This window comes from Chiloscyllium plagiosum, unplaced genomic scaffold (assembly GCF_037043375.1).
Source record: "Chiloscyllium plagiosum isolate Xiang-an unplaced genomic scaffold, Cpla_swu_hap1 HiC_scaffold_2, whole genome shotgun sequence".
Lineage (NCBI taxonomy): Eukaryota > Metazoa > Chordata > Chondrichthyes > Orectolobiformes > Hemiscylliidae > Chiloscyllium > Chiloscyllium plagiosum.
The window spans coordinates 36,108,028-36,121,557 of NW_028270140.1; the positions used below are offsets into that span (position 1 = coordinate 36,108,028).

Genomic DNA, 13,530 nt, shown 5'->3' on the forward strand with positions numbered 1-13,530 from the left:
CTGTCCAAAATCCACAAACCCGACTGCCCCGGCCGACCCATTGTCTCAGACTGCTCCTGCCCCACTGAACTCACCTCTGCATACCTCAACACTGTCCTGTCCCCCTTAATCCAAGAACACCCCACCTATGTTCGGGACACCACCCAAGCCCTCCACCTCCTCCATGATTTTCGCTTACCCGGCCCCCAACGCCTTATCTTCACGATGGACATCCAGTCCCTATACAATTCCATCCGCCATCACGAAGGCCTCCAAGCCCTCCGCTTCTTCCTCTCCCACCGACCCAACCAGTACCCTTCCACTGACATCCTCCTTTGACTGACTGAACTGGTCCTCAGTCTTAACAATTTCTCATTCCAATCCTCCCACTTTCTCCAAACCAAAGGAGTAGCCATGGGCACCCACATGGGCCCCAGCTATGCCTGCCTCTTTGTCGGATATGTGGAACAGTCCATCTTCCACAGCTACACTGGCACCACCCCCCACCTTTTCCTCCGCTACATCAATGATTGTATCGGCGCTACCTCGTGCTCCCACGAGGAGGTTGAACAGTTCATCCACTTTACTAACACCTTCTACCCCGACCTCAAATTTACCTGGACCGTCTCAGACTCCTCCCTCCCCTTCCTAGACCTCTCCATTTCTATCTCAGGCGACCAAATCAACACGGACATTTACTATAAACTGACCGACTCCCACAGCTACCTAGATTACACCGCCTCCCACCCTGCCCCTGTAAAAATGCCATCCCATATTCCCAATTCCTTCGCCTCTACCGTATCTGCTCCCAGGAGGACCAATTCCAATACCGAACAGCCAAAATGGCCTCCTTCTTCAAAGACCACAATTTCCCCTCCGACGTGGTCGACGATGCTCTCCACCGCATCTCCTCCACTTCCCGGTCCTCCAATCGCCACCAGGACAGAACCCCACTGGTCCTCACCTTCCACTCCACCAACCTCCGGATACATCGGTATCATCCTCCAAACAGACCTCACCACCAGGGATATACTTCCCTCCCCACCCCTATCAGCGCTCTGGAGAGACCACTCCCTCGTCAGGTCCACACCCCCCACCAACCCAACCTCCACTCCCGGCACCTTCCCCTGCAACCGCAAGAAGTGCAAAACCTGCCCCCACACCTCCCCCCTCACCTCCCTCCAAGGCCCCAATGGATCCTTCCATATCCATCGCAAATTCACCTGCACCTCCACACACATCATTTACTGCATCCGCTGCACCCGATGTGGTCTCCTCTACATTGGGGAGACAGGTCGCCTACTTGCGGAACGTTTCAGGGAACACCTCTGGGACACCCGCACTAACCAACCCAACCCCCCTGTGGCTGAACACTTTAACTCCCCCTCCCACTCCGCCAAGGAGATGCAGGAGATGAATATAGATTTCTCCAGCTTCCTCATTTCCCCTCCCCCCCACCTTAACTCAGTCCCAACCCCGGATTCAGCACCCCCCTCTTGACCTGCAACCTTCTTCCCGACCTCTCTGCCCCCAGCCCCTCTCCGACCTATCACCCTCACCTCCTTCCACCTATCGTATTCCCAGCGCCCCGCCCCCCCCCCCAATCTTTTATCAGCTCACTTGGCACACCAGCCTCATTCCTGAAGAAGGGCTTATGCCCGAAACGTCGATTCTCCTGCTCCTCGGATGCTGCCTGACCTGCTCCGTTTTTCCAGCACCACACTTTTCAACTCTGGTCTCCAGCATCTGCAGTCCTCACTTTCTCCTAGTGTCAGTGTGAAGGCCCATTTATACTTATTTAGAGGTAGAGTTGTAAGTTTAGAAGAGTTAATGATGTGGCAATGATTGAGTCATTAGAAGATAAATTACATTTTAATCATGGGTGTTAAGTGGAATGCTAGTATCTATAAGACATAATTCAATTATGCAGCAAGACAATATTAGCATTCGATTCATAAGATGCCAACATATCCCACTCACAAATTTGTCACTTAACTGAGTCCCATCAGACTCAAGCTTGTAGTATCCTGTTTCTCTCCAACCTGCAGCTATTACATCAAGGAGGGTGTGAGATACTAGAATGTAACAATAATGGCTGCATGTGGTATCATAGAAACATATATCACAGTCCTTACTTGCCTTTCACACTCACCTTTTCACAGGAAATGGTAAGTGTCCGGCTGTGCTGCAGGATTTTAAATCACCAGCCACAGCATCTGACTGCTGCAAAATGAGTTTTGATTTCAATGCTGTTTCTTTCCCTGGGTAGCCGTGAGAATTCCTTGACATTCTCCCGTGTTTCATAGCAGGAAGATCCTGTCCAGGAATTTCTGAAAGTCATCTAAATGTATGTGAAATAGGGTTTCCGACCCTAATCAGAGTTTTGTGGCCTTAACCTCCTACTTTTCTATTTCCCTTCAGTTCTGCTGAAACACCATAGACTTGAAAGAATAACTTTGTTTCTGTCCCCAGACACGGCCTGAATTGCTGAGATTTTCATTTATCTTTCTTATTTAAAAATAAACATTCCAACCCCTGCAGCCTGAAATATAGTTACCATTTCCTAATCATCTGTATATCTTTAATGACACTTTGGTCAGAGAACATTGAAAGACAATATAAAATAGGGGATATGATTCTGAATGGGGTGCAGGAGCAGATGGAGTGGGATGGATAAGTGCACAGATCACTGAAGGTGGCAGGACAGGCGGATAGAGAACAGTTAAGGAAGCATTCAGTGTCCTCAGCTTTAGCATAGAGTACAAGGGCAGGGAGTTGATGTTGAACTTGTACAAAATATCTGTAGACCTCAGCTGGGATATTTGTCTACAATTGTGTGTACAGCATCACATTATAGGAAAGATGTGAATGCATGGGAGAGTGCAGAAGCGATTTACAAGTATGGCTCAAGGATTGTGAAATTTCTGTTATGATTGAAGAAGTTGGGACTGTGTTCCTTGGAGAGAAGATTTGATAGAGATTTTCAAAATCATGAGTGGGCTTGTTCGAATAGATAGGGAGAGTCTGTCACTAACCTGTTCATAAAAGAAAAGGCGAGCATGGATTTAAAGTGATGTGCAAATGCAGTAAGGATGATATGAGAAAAACCATTTTCACATAGCCAGTGGCAAGGTTATAGAGTGCACAGCCTGGAAACGTAGTTGGGGAAGGTCCAACTGAGACATTCAAGAGGGCATTGGATAGTTATTTGGATAGAAGAAATGTGCAAGGGGAATAGGGAAAAGGCAGGAAATTGGCACTAGATGATAGAGTCGGTATAGCCACGATGGGCCAAATGGCCTCCTCCTGCACTGTAACAATTCTGTGATTAAGGGATGCCTTTGATTCACAGTTAATGCCCGCTGTGGAGGCTGACACATTAATGGAAGTTCCTTACAGCCCAAATATGGAAGAGTACCACAGATATTAGAGTGAGCACTTGGTCATTTGCTGGGATTACATCATTGTGGTTCAATGCCTCTCAGGGTCAATATTTCTGTAGAACAGATGAACACTAATGGAAATCATTACCACTGATTTTTAAGGAAGGGTTTGCATTTAATTAGCACCTTGCACAATCCCAGGATATACTTTAAATGCAGTGAAGCACTTTTCTGAGATGTGATTGCTGAGGAAATGCTCAAAATGCAGCAGTTACTTGAAAACAGCAAGCCCCAACAAACAACAACCAGATAATCTCTGTTGGTGATATTGGTTAAGGGGTAAACATCCGCCAGGAGACCAGGGAGAACTTGCCTGCTCTTCATCACAATATTGCTGTAGGATATTCTCGTGCACTCAATAAAATAGACAAGATCTGGGCTAAATGCCTCAGTCAAAAGACAGCAACTGAATGTAATACTGAGGAAGGGTACACCAATGAGTGTCAGCCTGGAATTTGCTCTCAAGTTCTTGGAATCAATTTTATTTTAGTTAGAAGCAGCTTAAACAATACAAATAAATAAAAGGTTCACAATTACAGTCTATTTAACAGCAGAAGAAGCTAACAATATTTGAAGTTTTCTGGAGTAAGGTCCAAGTATATTTCATGGTTTGATAGCCTGACCATTTTCTGTTTTGTTCTTATGTTTTAAAACATTGCTGGAATGGTTGAAATTCACTGAACAGCCAGTGGAACAGTGGATCTTCCTTTGTTTATCTGTTTAAAAAACAAGTGAATAAATTTCACATAAAATTTTGCAAATGAATTGTTTCCCACATCCTTTATCTTGCCAATTGCTCATCCATGGAAATAACATTACGTAGAAGTCTCCAGCAGAAACAGACCATATGTCCTATTGATTCACATTGGTGTTTATGTCCTGCACAAGTCTTCCCCCTACTTTCCATTTGACCGCATCAGCACATTCTGTTTTTCCCTCCCTCACATGTTTATGCATCTTCCCTTCAAGAGGTTCAATACAATTCCTGAGCAAACTTGAACAGCAGGAGCTAAAGAGAAAACACAAAGATGGTGGGTGCAACCTAGTGCCCTCCTCATGGCAACTGGCCAGGGTGGGGGAGACGGGTCATGTGATCAGTTAGGAGGCTGGTGGGCGGCGACCTGAACACTGCCCCTATTCCAATCCGATTCCCTGTCCAGCCCTTACAGCCTGGAGGACTCAACGTTGAATTCTCCAATTTCAAATAACCTTCCCACTCATCTTTGATTCCCTTTTCAACCCCACCTCCTCCCTTCCATTCCATCTGCACACCCTTCCTTCCAGCTATCAACCAGATTTATCTCTCCCATCAACCAACCAGGGTTGTACCCCCAACTTGTGTTCACCTATCACTACCTCACCATTCCGTCCCTCACCCCACCCAAAACCCGCCTCCCCTCCTTTAATTGCAGCTTCCCCTACCCCCACCTCCATTCCTGAAGAAGGGTTATACTCGAAAGGTCTACTTCTCCACCTCCTGATGCTGCCTGGCTTACTGTGTTCTTACAGCCTCCTGCCTGTCCAATTCCTATTCCAATCAAGCTCATGGTGGGAAAGTCAAAGGTTGGTTTATTATTAATGATTGCCCTGCCAAGTGTCTATCAGTGGCAAACGGGAAGCTCCCCATGAGGAGATAATGCTAAGGCACTGGATGTTCCCTAAGAGGTGTGCAGGACTCTCAGCAGCCCTCCAGACAACAGCCGAGATGCCCATCACTACCAAAAGAATTCTGCCAGAGATTCTATTTGGGAGGTCAACCAGTTTTCAAGGTGCTATGAAAATTGTGTACAAATAGGAACCACCTTTCAAACTCAGCGAGTGTCTGAAAGCAGTTTATGGCCATTGCAGCATTTTCTGAAGTGTGGTCATTATTGTAAAGTAGGAATGACAGTCAATTTATGCACAGCAAACTCCCACACAGAGCAATGCAATAACAACCCAGGTAATCTGTTTTGGCCAATGCCGATGTATGGATACATATGGCCAAGGACCCAAGTAAACCACCCAATTCTTCTTCAAATCTGGGTCCTGGAACTGTTTTTGTCCACTCACAAGGTAAGATAGCCTCAAGTTCAGTGTCTGACCTGAAAAACACCACACCAGCACAGACTTGATGGTGACTGTCAGCCTGGATTTACATTGCTGAAGTCATTGGAATGGGATTTGAACTTCCAACCCATTGCGTCATATTTGACACCTGCTATAAAACCTTCTGTACTGACATCAAGTTGCATGATTAGTTACATACCAAGTGGCCACAGTCAGTGCACAGACAGGATGACTGAAATACCATAAGGTTGCAAAACACTGCCACCCTCAAACAAGGAAGCAATTTTTGTTTTATAACTTACATTTAACTTGTCAGTGTCATTGTCAAGTCCTGTCATCTTATCTTGAAGCTCCTAGAGGAAAAGAGGATTTTTGAAAATGAACTATTTTTCACCTCTCTTTGTCTCTCCATTTTACAGACACGGTAGAGTTAAATAGACCAGGTTGTGATGGATCTTCCGGTTACTGGGGATTATTGTTGCCCCATTCCTAGAGGCTTGGTCAGATCGGAGGTTCACAAAGTAGTAAACTTGGTGGAGAATCGCTGATACTATGTTTGATCTAGAAGCATCAATGACACTGTATTTATAGCTTCACACTCATTGCTAATGGCTAACAATGACTGATGCAATAAAACCATGGACAAGTAATAAATTAACTCACAAGCAAGTAAAGCACTAAGATACTACTGAGAAAAGAGACCCGCTGTGCAAGATTTTGACCTCATCAACGCTGTGTGAAGGATGCCAAATTCCAAAGAGGGTAACAATTTGTACTACATGAGAAAAGGGTGTTAATCAGTTAGCAAATCTTAATCAGAATCTTAAAGGAGAAGACTAGAGTAGAGAGGTTTAGGAAGGGAATTTGAGAACGTTAGCCTCAACCATCAATGACAGAGAGATATAAATCCAGAGACTTGAGTACAGCAACCTTGGAGGAGTTGTATAAGGTTACTGAGGTAGGGGTGGAGTGAGAGCCAATAAAGGAGATTTGAAAGCAAGGACGACATTTTAAATTCGAGGTCTCCCTAGATAGGGAGCCAATATAAGCTCCCAGGAAGCGATGAATGAACAGGACTTAACACAAGTCAGGATATGGAGGCAGACTCTCAGATGAGCCCAAGTTTATGGAGGTTAGAAGATGGATGCCATTCAGAAGAGCAAGGGAAATTCCCATCTGAAAGTAACCAAGGCATATATAAGGGTTTCAGCAGAACGTGGCCCAACACAGAGGCAAAAACTGCAGTAAAAGTGATCAGTGAGAAGATTGTACATACCATACTAAAGAATAACAGAGCAACAGAAGGAGTCCAACTGCTCCCAGGGAACCCAGTGCCAGAAATATCATTATTTGCACACTGTCTGATGAACCTAGACAAAAAAAAAATTTGTGAAACAAATTGAGTGTATATAAGTAATCGAATGAATCGATTGGCTGTATCTCACCTACGTAATTAAGGGAACATCTATTATACTATAAATCTGTGCAAAGTTTTGAAGGTCTGCAATGTGAACTTTGTAAGGTCAAACCCTAGCTTAGAGAGGATAAAGGCAAAGAGGTTATGCTGAAACTTTATAAAAATCTGTTTAGCCCACAACAAAAGAATAGCCTCCCACTCTAGTCAGTACACTATAAGCAGGATGTGCTGGTCTTAAGAGGTGTCTTAATAGAATAGTTCCAGGGATGAGGGAATTTAGCTACAAGCTGAGGTTGTTCTCCTTAGAAACATAGAAAATAGGAACAGGAGTAAGCCATTCAGCCCATTGAGCTAATTCAACAAGATCATGACTGACTCTCGAACACAATGCCATACTCCTGCTTGCTCGCCCTCATAACCCCTAACTTCTGAAATCTATTTCTTTCTTTCTTTCTTTCTTTCTTAAATATATCCAGTGACCTCACCTCCACAATTTTCAATAGTAGGAAATTCCACAGGTTCACTCTATGAGTGAAGAAATGTCTCCCCATCTGTGTGCGGAATGGCATACCCCATATCCTGAGACTGTAACCCATTTCACCTGGATCTTTGACCAGGGAAACATCAGTCTTGTATCCAGTTTATTCAGCTGTGTCACAATTTTATATGTTTCATTGAGAACCCCCCCGCTCATTCTTCGAAACTCTCATGAATACGGCCCAACTGACCCAGTCTCTCCTCATATATCATCCCAGGAATCAGTGTGGTGAAGCTTCATTGCACACCCTTCTGTGGCAAGTATATTTTTTCTTAGATAAGATGGCCAAAGCCATGCCCAGTACTCTTGATGTACTCTCAGCAAGGCCCAACACACTTGCAATAAGACTTCCTTGCTCCTGTATTCAGACCAAAGGCCAAAAAATCATTTACCTTCATAACCACTTGCTGCACCTACATGCTCCCTTTCAGCAACTCGCACACAATGATGCTCGGATCCCTTTAAAAATCAACTTTCCCATTTATCACCTTTTAAATAATGTTTTAAATACATAATACATTCGGCTTTTCTTCTAAAATGGACAACTTTATATTTATCATACACGCATTACTCTTGTCATCACCTTTCATTCCAAAATAGACCCATCTACACCTCATCTCATTTCCTGGCTGGTATTCAATTCTCAAGCCATGCCAGTGTGTTACCACCAATCCCATGTGCTTTGAATTTGCACAATAACCACCTATGTGGAATTTCATCAAAAGCTTTCTGAAAATCCCAATACAGCACATCCACTGGTTCTCCCTCATCTATTCTACTTGTTACATCCTCAAAGAATATCAGTAAATATTGACTGTTTAATACTGTTGGTATTTTTAAAATAACATGTTATCACATCTTTTATAATAGACTCCAGCATTTTTACACCTATGACTTTAGACCAACTTCTCTGCAATTCATTGTTCTCTCTCCCTCTATTTTTAAATAATGGGGTTATATTTGTCACCCTCCAGTCTGCTGAGACTATTCCAGAACCTGCAGAATTATTAAAGATCCTACCATTGTATCCATTATTCCCCTGACCATCTGCTTTAATATCCTGACATGTAGATTATCCAGGGGTTTTATCAGCTTTCAGTCCCATTAACTTCTTCACTGTGCTTTTGTTTACTCCTTCTAATTTCCTTCATATCTTCCTTCCCAGTACGAACACAACAGGCTGAATAGTCTCTTTCTCCTCTGTAGTACCTCCATGATCTATTCTGCGGTGACAAAATCCTGGGGTAAATATAGGCTTGTAAAGGTAAACAGGAATTGATGTTTCAGAAATCAATCTTGGGGGGGCGCATGGTGGCTCAGTGGTTAGCACCGCTGCCTCACAGCACCAGGTACATGGGTTCGATTCCAACCTTGGGTGACTGTCTGTGTGGAGTTTGCAAATTCTCCCTGTGTCTGCGTGGGTTTCCTCCGGGTGCTCCAGTTTCTTCCCACAGTCCAAATATGTGCAAGTCAGGTGAATTGGCCATGCTAAATTGCCCATAGTGTTAGGTGCGTTAGTCAAAGGGAAATAGGTCTGGGTGGGTTACTCTTTGGAGGGTCGATGTGGACTTGTTGGGCCGAAGGACTTGTTTCCGCACTGTAGGAAATCTAATCTAACTGATGAACTATAATTAGACTGAATGCAATTCATGTTGTCATTTTAACAGGAGCAAATTCAAGTACCAGGACTTTCTCAGTGACAGGTAATCGCCTTTTTAATTCATTCTCAGAGTGAGAGTATCATCAATGTTGAATTTGAGAAGTGGCAAGCTGGTTTCATGAACTACTGCAGCCTGCAAGGCAAAGATTGTGGTCCACTGAAAATGAAGGAACAGCGATGTATTCTGGAGGTGGGATGGGTGTGTATCATGCAGGTATGGTGGAGGTGCTATTGGAACTACTCATAGGGGCATCTACAATTCACACCAGCATTAGTCAAATTGACAAGACCAGAGACTAGTGGAGAAGCTTCCTTAGTCCTGGCAGAAACACCTAGGAACATAAGGAGGCCATCTAGCCTATCAGACTTGTTTTGCAATTCAATTAGATTCTTGCTAATCTGAACCTTAACTCAGAGAAAGTGAGGACTGCAGATGTTGGAGGCCAGAGTTGAAAAGTGTGGTGCTGGAAAAGCGCAGCAGGCCAGGCAGCATCCGAGGAGCAGGAGAATCGATGTTTCGGGCATAAGCCCTTCTTCAGGAATGAGGCTGGTGTGCCAAGCAGGCTGAGATAAAAGGTGGGGGGTGGGGGGGGGATTTGGGGGAGGGGCGCTGGGAATACAATAGGTGGAAGGAGGTGAGGGTGAGGGTGATAGGCCAGAGAGGGGGTGGGGGCGGAGAGGTCGGGAAGAAGATTGCAGGTCAAGAGGGCGGTGCTGAATCCGGGGGTTTGGACTGAGATAAGGTCGGTGGGGGGGGAGAAAGGGAAATGAGGAAGCTGGAGATACCTACATTCATCCTGTGTGGTTGGAGGTCTCCTAGGCGGAAGATGAGGCGCTTTTCCTCCAGGCGTCGTGTGGCCAGGGTCTGGCGATGGAGGAGGCCAAAGACTTGCATGCCCTTGGCGGACTAGGAGGAGGAGTTAAAGTGTTTATCCGCGGGGCAGTTGGGTTGGTTGGTGCGGGTGTCCCAGAGGTGTTCCCTGAAACGTTCCGCAAGTAGGCGACCTGTCTCCCCAATGTAGAGGAGACTACATCGGGTGCAGCGGATATAGTAACTGATGTGTGTGGAGGTGCAGGTGAATTTGCGACGGATATGGAAGGATCCATTGGGGCCTTGGAGGGAGGTGATGGGGGAGGTGTGGGCGCAAGTTTTGCACTTATTGCGGTTGCAGGGGAAGGTGCCGGGAGTGGAGGTTGGGTTGGTGGGGGGTGTGGACCTGACGAGGGAGTCGCGGAGGGAGTGTTCTCTCCGGAACGCTGATAGAGGGGGGAGGGGGGGGGGGGGGGGGGGGGGAATATATCCCTGGTGGTGAGGTTTGTTTGGAGGTGGCGGAAATGACGGAGGATGATACGATGTATTTGGAGGTTGGTGGGATGGAAGGTGAGGACCAGTGGGGTTCTGTCCTGGTGGCGATTGGAGGACCGGGAAGTGGAAGAGATGCGGTGGAGGGCATCGTCGACCACGTCGGAGGGGAAATTGCAGTCTTTGAAGAAGGAGGCCATTTTGGCTGTTTGGTATTGGAACTGGTCCTCCTGGGAGCAGATGCGGCGGAGGTGAAGGAATTGGGAATATGGGATGGTGTTTTTACAGGGGGCAGAGTGGGAGGAGGTGTAATCTAGGTAGCTGTGGGAGTCGGTTGGTTTGTAGTAAATGTCTGTGTTGAGTCGGTCACCCGAGATAGAAATGGAGAGGTCTAGGAAGGGGAGGGAGGAGTCTGAGATGGTGCAAGTAAATATGAGGTCAGGGTGGAAGGTGTTGGTAAAGTGGATGAACTGTTCAACCTCCTGGTGGGAGCACGAGATAGTGCCAATACAATCATCGATGCAGCGGAGGAAAAAGTGGGGGATGGTGCCAGTGTAGCTGTGGAAGATGGACTGTTCCACATATCCTACGAAAAGGCAGGCATAGCTGGGGCCCATGCGGGTGCCCATGACTACTCCTTTGGTTTGGAGAAAGTGGGAGGATTGGAAGGAGACGTTGTTAAGAATGAGGACCAGTTCAGTCAGTCGAAGGAGGGTGTCAGTGGAAGGGTACTGGTTGGGTCGGCGGGAGAGAAAGAAGCGGAGGGCTTGGAGGCCTTCGTGATGGCGGATGGAATTGTATAGGGACTGGATGTCCATTGTGAAGATAAGGCGTTGGGGGCCATGAAAGCGAAGATCATGGAGGTGGAGGAGGGCGTGGGTGGTGTCCCGAATGTAGGTGGGGAGTTCTTAGACTAAGGGGAACAGGACAGTGTCGAGGTATACAGAGATGAGTTTGGTGGGGCAGGAGCAGGCTGAGACAATGGGTCAGCCGGGGCAGTCGGGTTTGTAGATTTTGGGCAGGAGGTAGAAATGGGCGGTGCGGGGTTGTGGGACTATGAGGTTGGAGGCGGTGGATGGGAGATCCCCTGAGCTGATGAGGTTATGGATGGTCTGGGAGATGATGGTTTGGTGGTGGGAGGTGGGGACATGGTCAAGGGGGCAGTAGGAGGAGGTGTCCACGAGTTAGCGTCTAGCTTCAGCGGTGTAAAGATCAGTGCGCCAAACTACCACTGCACCTCCCTTGTCTGCCGGTTTGATGGTGAGGTTGGGGTTGGAGCAGAGGGAGTGGAGGGCTGTGCGTTGTGAGGGTGAGAGGTTGGAGTGGGTGAGCGGGGTGGACAGGTTGAGGCGGTCAATGTCACAGCGGCAGTTGGATATGAAGAGATAGAGGGCGGGTAAGAGGTCAGCACGGGGTGTCCAGGTAGATGGGGTGTGTTGGAGGCGGGAGAAGGGGTTGTCAGAGGGTGGGCGAGAGTCCTGGTTGAAGAAGTAGGCGCGGAGGCAAAGGCGGCGGAAGAAATGCTCGATGTCGAGCTGCGTGTCGAACTCATTGATCTGGGAGTGTGGGGGATGAAGGTGAGGCCTCTGCTGAGGACTGATCGTTCATCCTCAGAGAGGGGGAGGTCTGGAGGGATGGTGAAAATACGGCAGGGCTGGGAGCTAGGACCTGGTGTGGGGCTGGAGCTGGGAGTGGGGGTGGAGTTAAGCGTGAGGGCGGAGATCGACGTGGGGGCAGAAATTAACTCAGTCTAATCATCTTGGTCGTGGACAGTTGTTGGTAGTGGAATATCCCTTCTAAATAAAATAACAGCTCATTTGGGACACTGAAAGCAATACTAGCCAATTGAATGGCATGCTGGGAAAACAGTCTAACTGAACAGTTGCTGGGAATTGGATCAGGCCAGGTGGTCATGTATGCAAACCTGTTACCTTGGTTGATTATATTGCACTGCGTAGGTGTTAATAAGACAATGGAACAGTGATATTAAGCTAGGAAGCTTGCAGCATTCATTGTCAAATTGAAGAAAGCTGGGCAGTTATGCAAGCCAATCACTGACCAGCGAAAGGGTTATTGAAGAGATGATGCAGCAAAGTTTCAGGTGGAGCAATAGACCGGAGTTTCAGTAGAACTGTTTTTGAGACAGCTCGACTCATAGGGTCAGCTCAATCAATAGGGAAAATTGCAATATCCAATACTGTCTTTTGCAACACCTTTCCTCAGATAGAAACAATTTAAATTATGTTAAATATATTGTTACATCAAACTACTGCTAAGCCACTGGACTCAGAAAATACCCAGATAACTAGTTAAAAGAAGCCACTCAAATCAGAGGGACCTCTCACACACGCCAGAGAAATCAAGACCAAGAAGCAGGAACTTTGGGAGCAAGAAGTGTAACCTCCAGTTCAACCAGCTGAATTCGGGGTAGTGTATACTTTTTAACATCTTGCACCCCCAAAGCAGATTTTAAACTAATGTCTGGGCATAAATATTAAAGAATTTCAGCATCCACAGTGTTTTGCTTTTTGTTAATCCTAGAAACTATTCTTCCTTTTCACGTATTTTTAAAATAATTAGAAATGATTTTGTGAGCATATTAATATTGTAATGGCAGTTTCCATCTACAAGGGTACTTGGGATATTAGAGAATAAAACTAGTTTTGTAACGTGGTATATATATTTATCCCGCATTTCAACCATAATAAATCACATCTTATGGTAAACCACATCTCATTATTAGTGTAAAATGAGTCGCATGAAGTAAGTAAGAAGATCAGACCATAAAAAAACAAACCTTACACAGTGATACGGTGAACAGCCTGCCAGTAATTTTTATAGAAGCCACTGCTCAAAATGGTTGCTATTGTTGAAAGACATGACAATTTTCTTATGGGTCAGCTATATAGCACTTGTGTATCATTCAGAAGGTCATTAATTTAACATCCACTCCTGACAGTTGAGCACAGAATCCAAGGATAACACTCCAAGTGTGTGGTTGAGAGAGAGTGCTGCACTGTTGGAGGTGCCATCCTTCAAATGAGAAACAACCTTGTCTGCTCCCACAGGTGGGCATAGAAGAATCCCATGGCCATGGCTTTGAAAATGAACAGAGAAGTTCTGGTCAATACTTGTCCCTCA

At 46.0% G+C, this 13,530-nt stretch overlaps 1 protein-coding gene across 6 annotated transcripts in view; it reads right to left on the reverse strand.

Moving 5' to 3' along the window:
• Window positions 1–3,883: 3,883 nt before the first annotated feature.
• Window positions 3,884–13,530, reverse strand: part of susd1 (sushi domain containing 1) — a 95,734-nt gene continuing 86,087 nt past the window's right edge. For 5 of the 6 annotated variants that reach the window (XM_087996124.1, XM_043715961.2, XM_043715935.2 and 2 more), the window contains 3 exons: window positions 6,748–6,841; window positions 5,774–5,824; window positions 3,884–4,138 (listed from right to left, as the gene is read on the reverse strand). In XM_087996124.1, the coding sequence (XP_087852250.1) occupies window positions 5,806–5,824; window positions 6,748–6,841 (113 nt within the window). In that variant the 3' untranslated portion in view covers window positions 3,884–4,138; window positions 5,774–5,805. Of the gene's footprint in view, window positions 4,139–5,773; window positions 5,825–6,746; window positions 6,842–13,530 lie in introns of those variants that run through there. The other variant, XM_087996132.1, reaches the window with a different exon arrangement.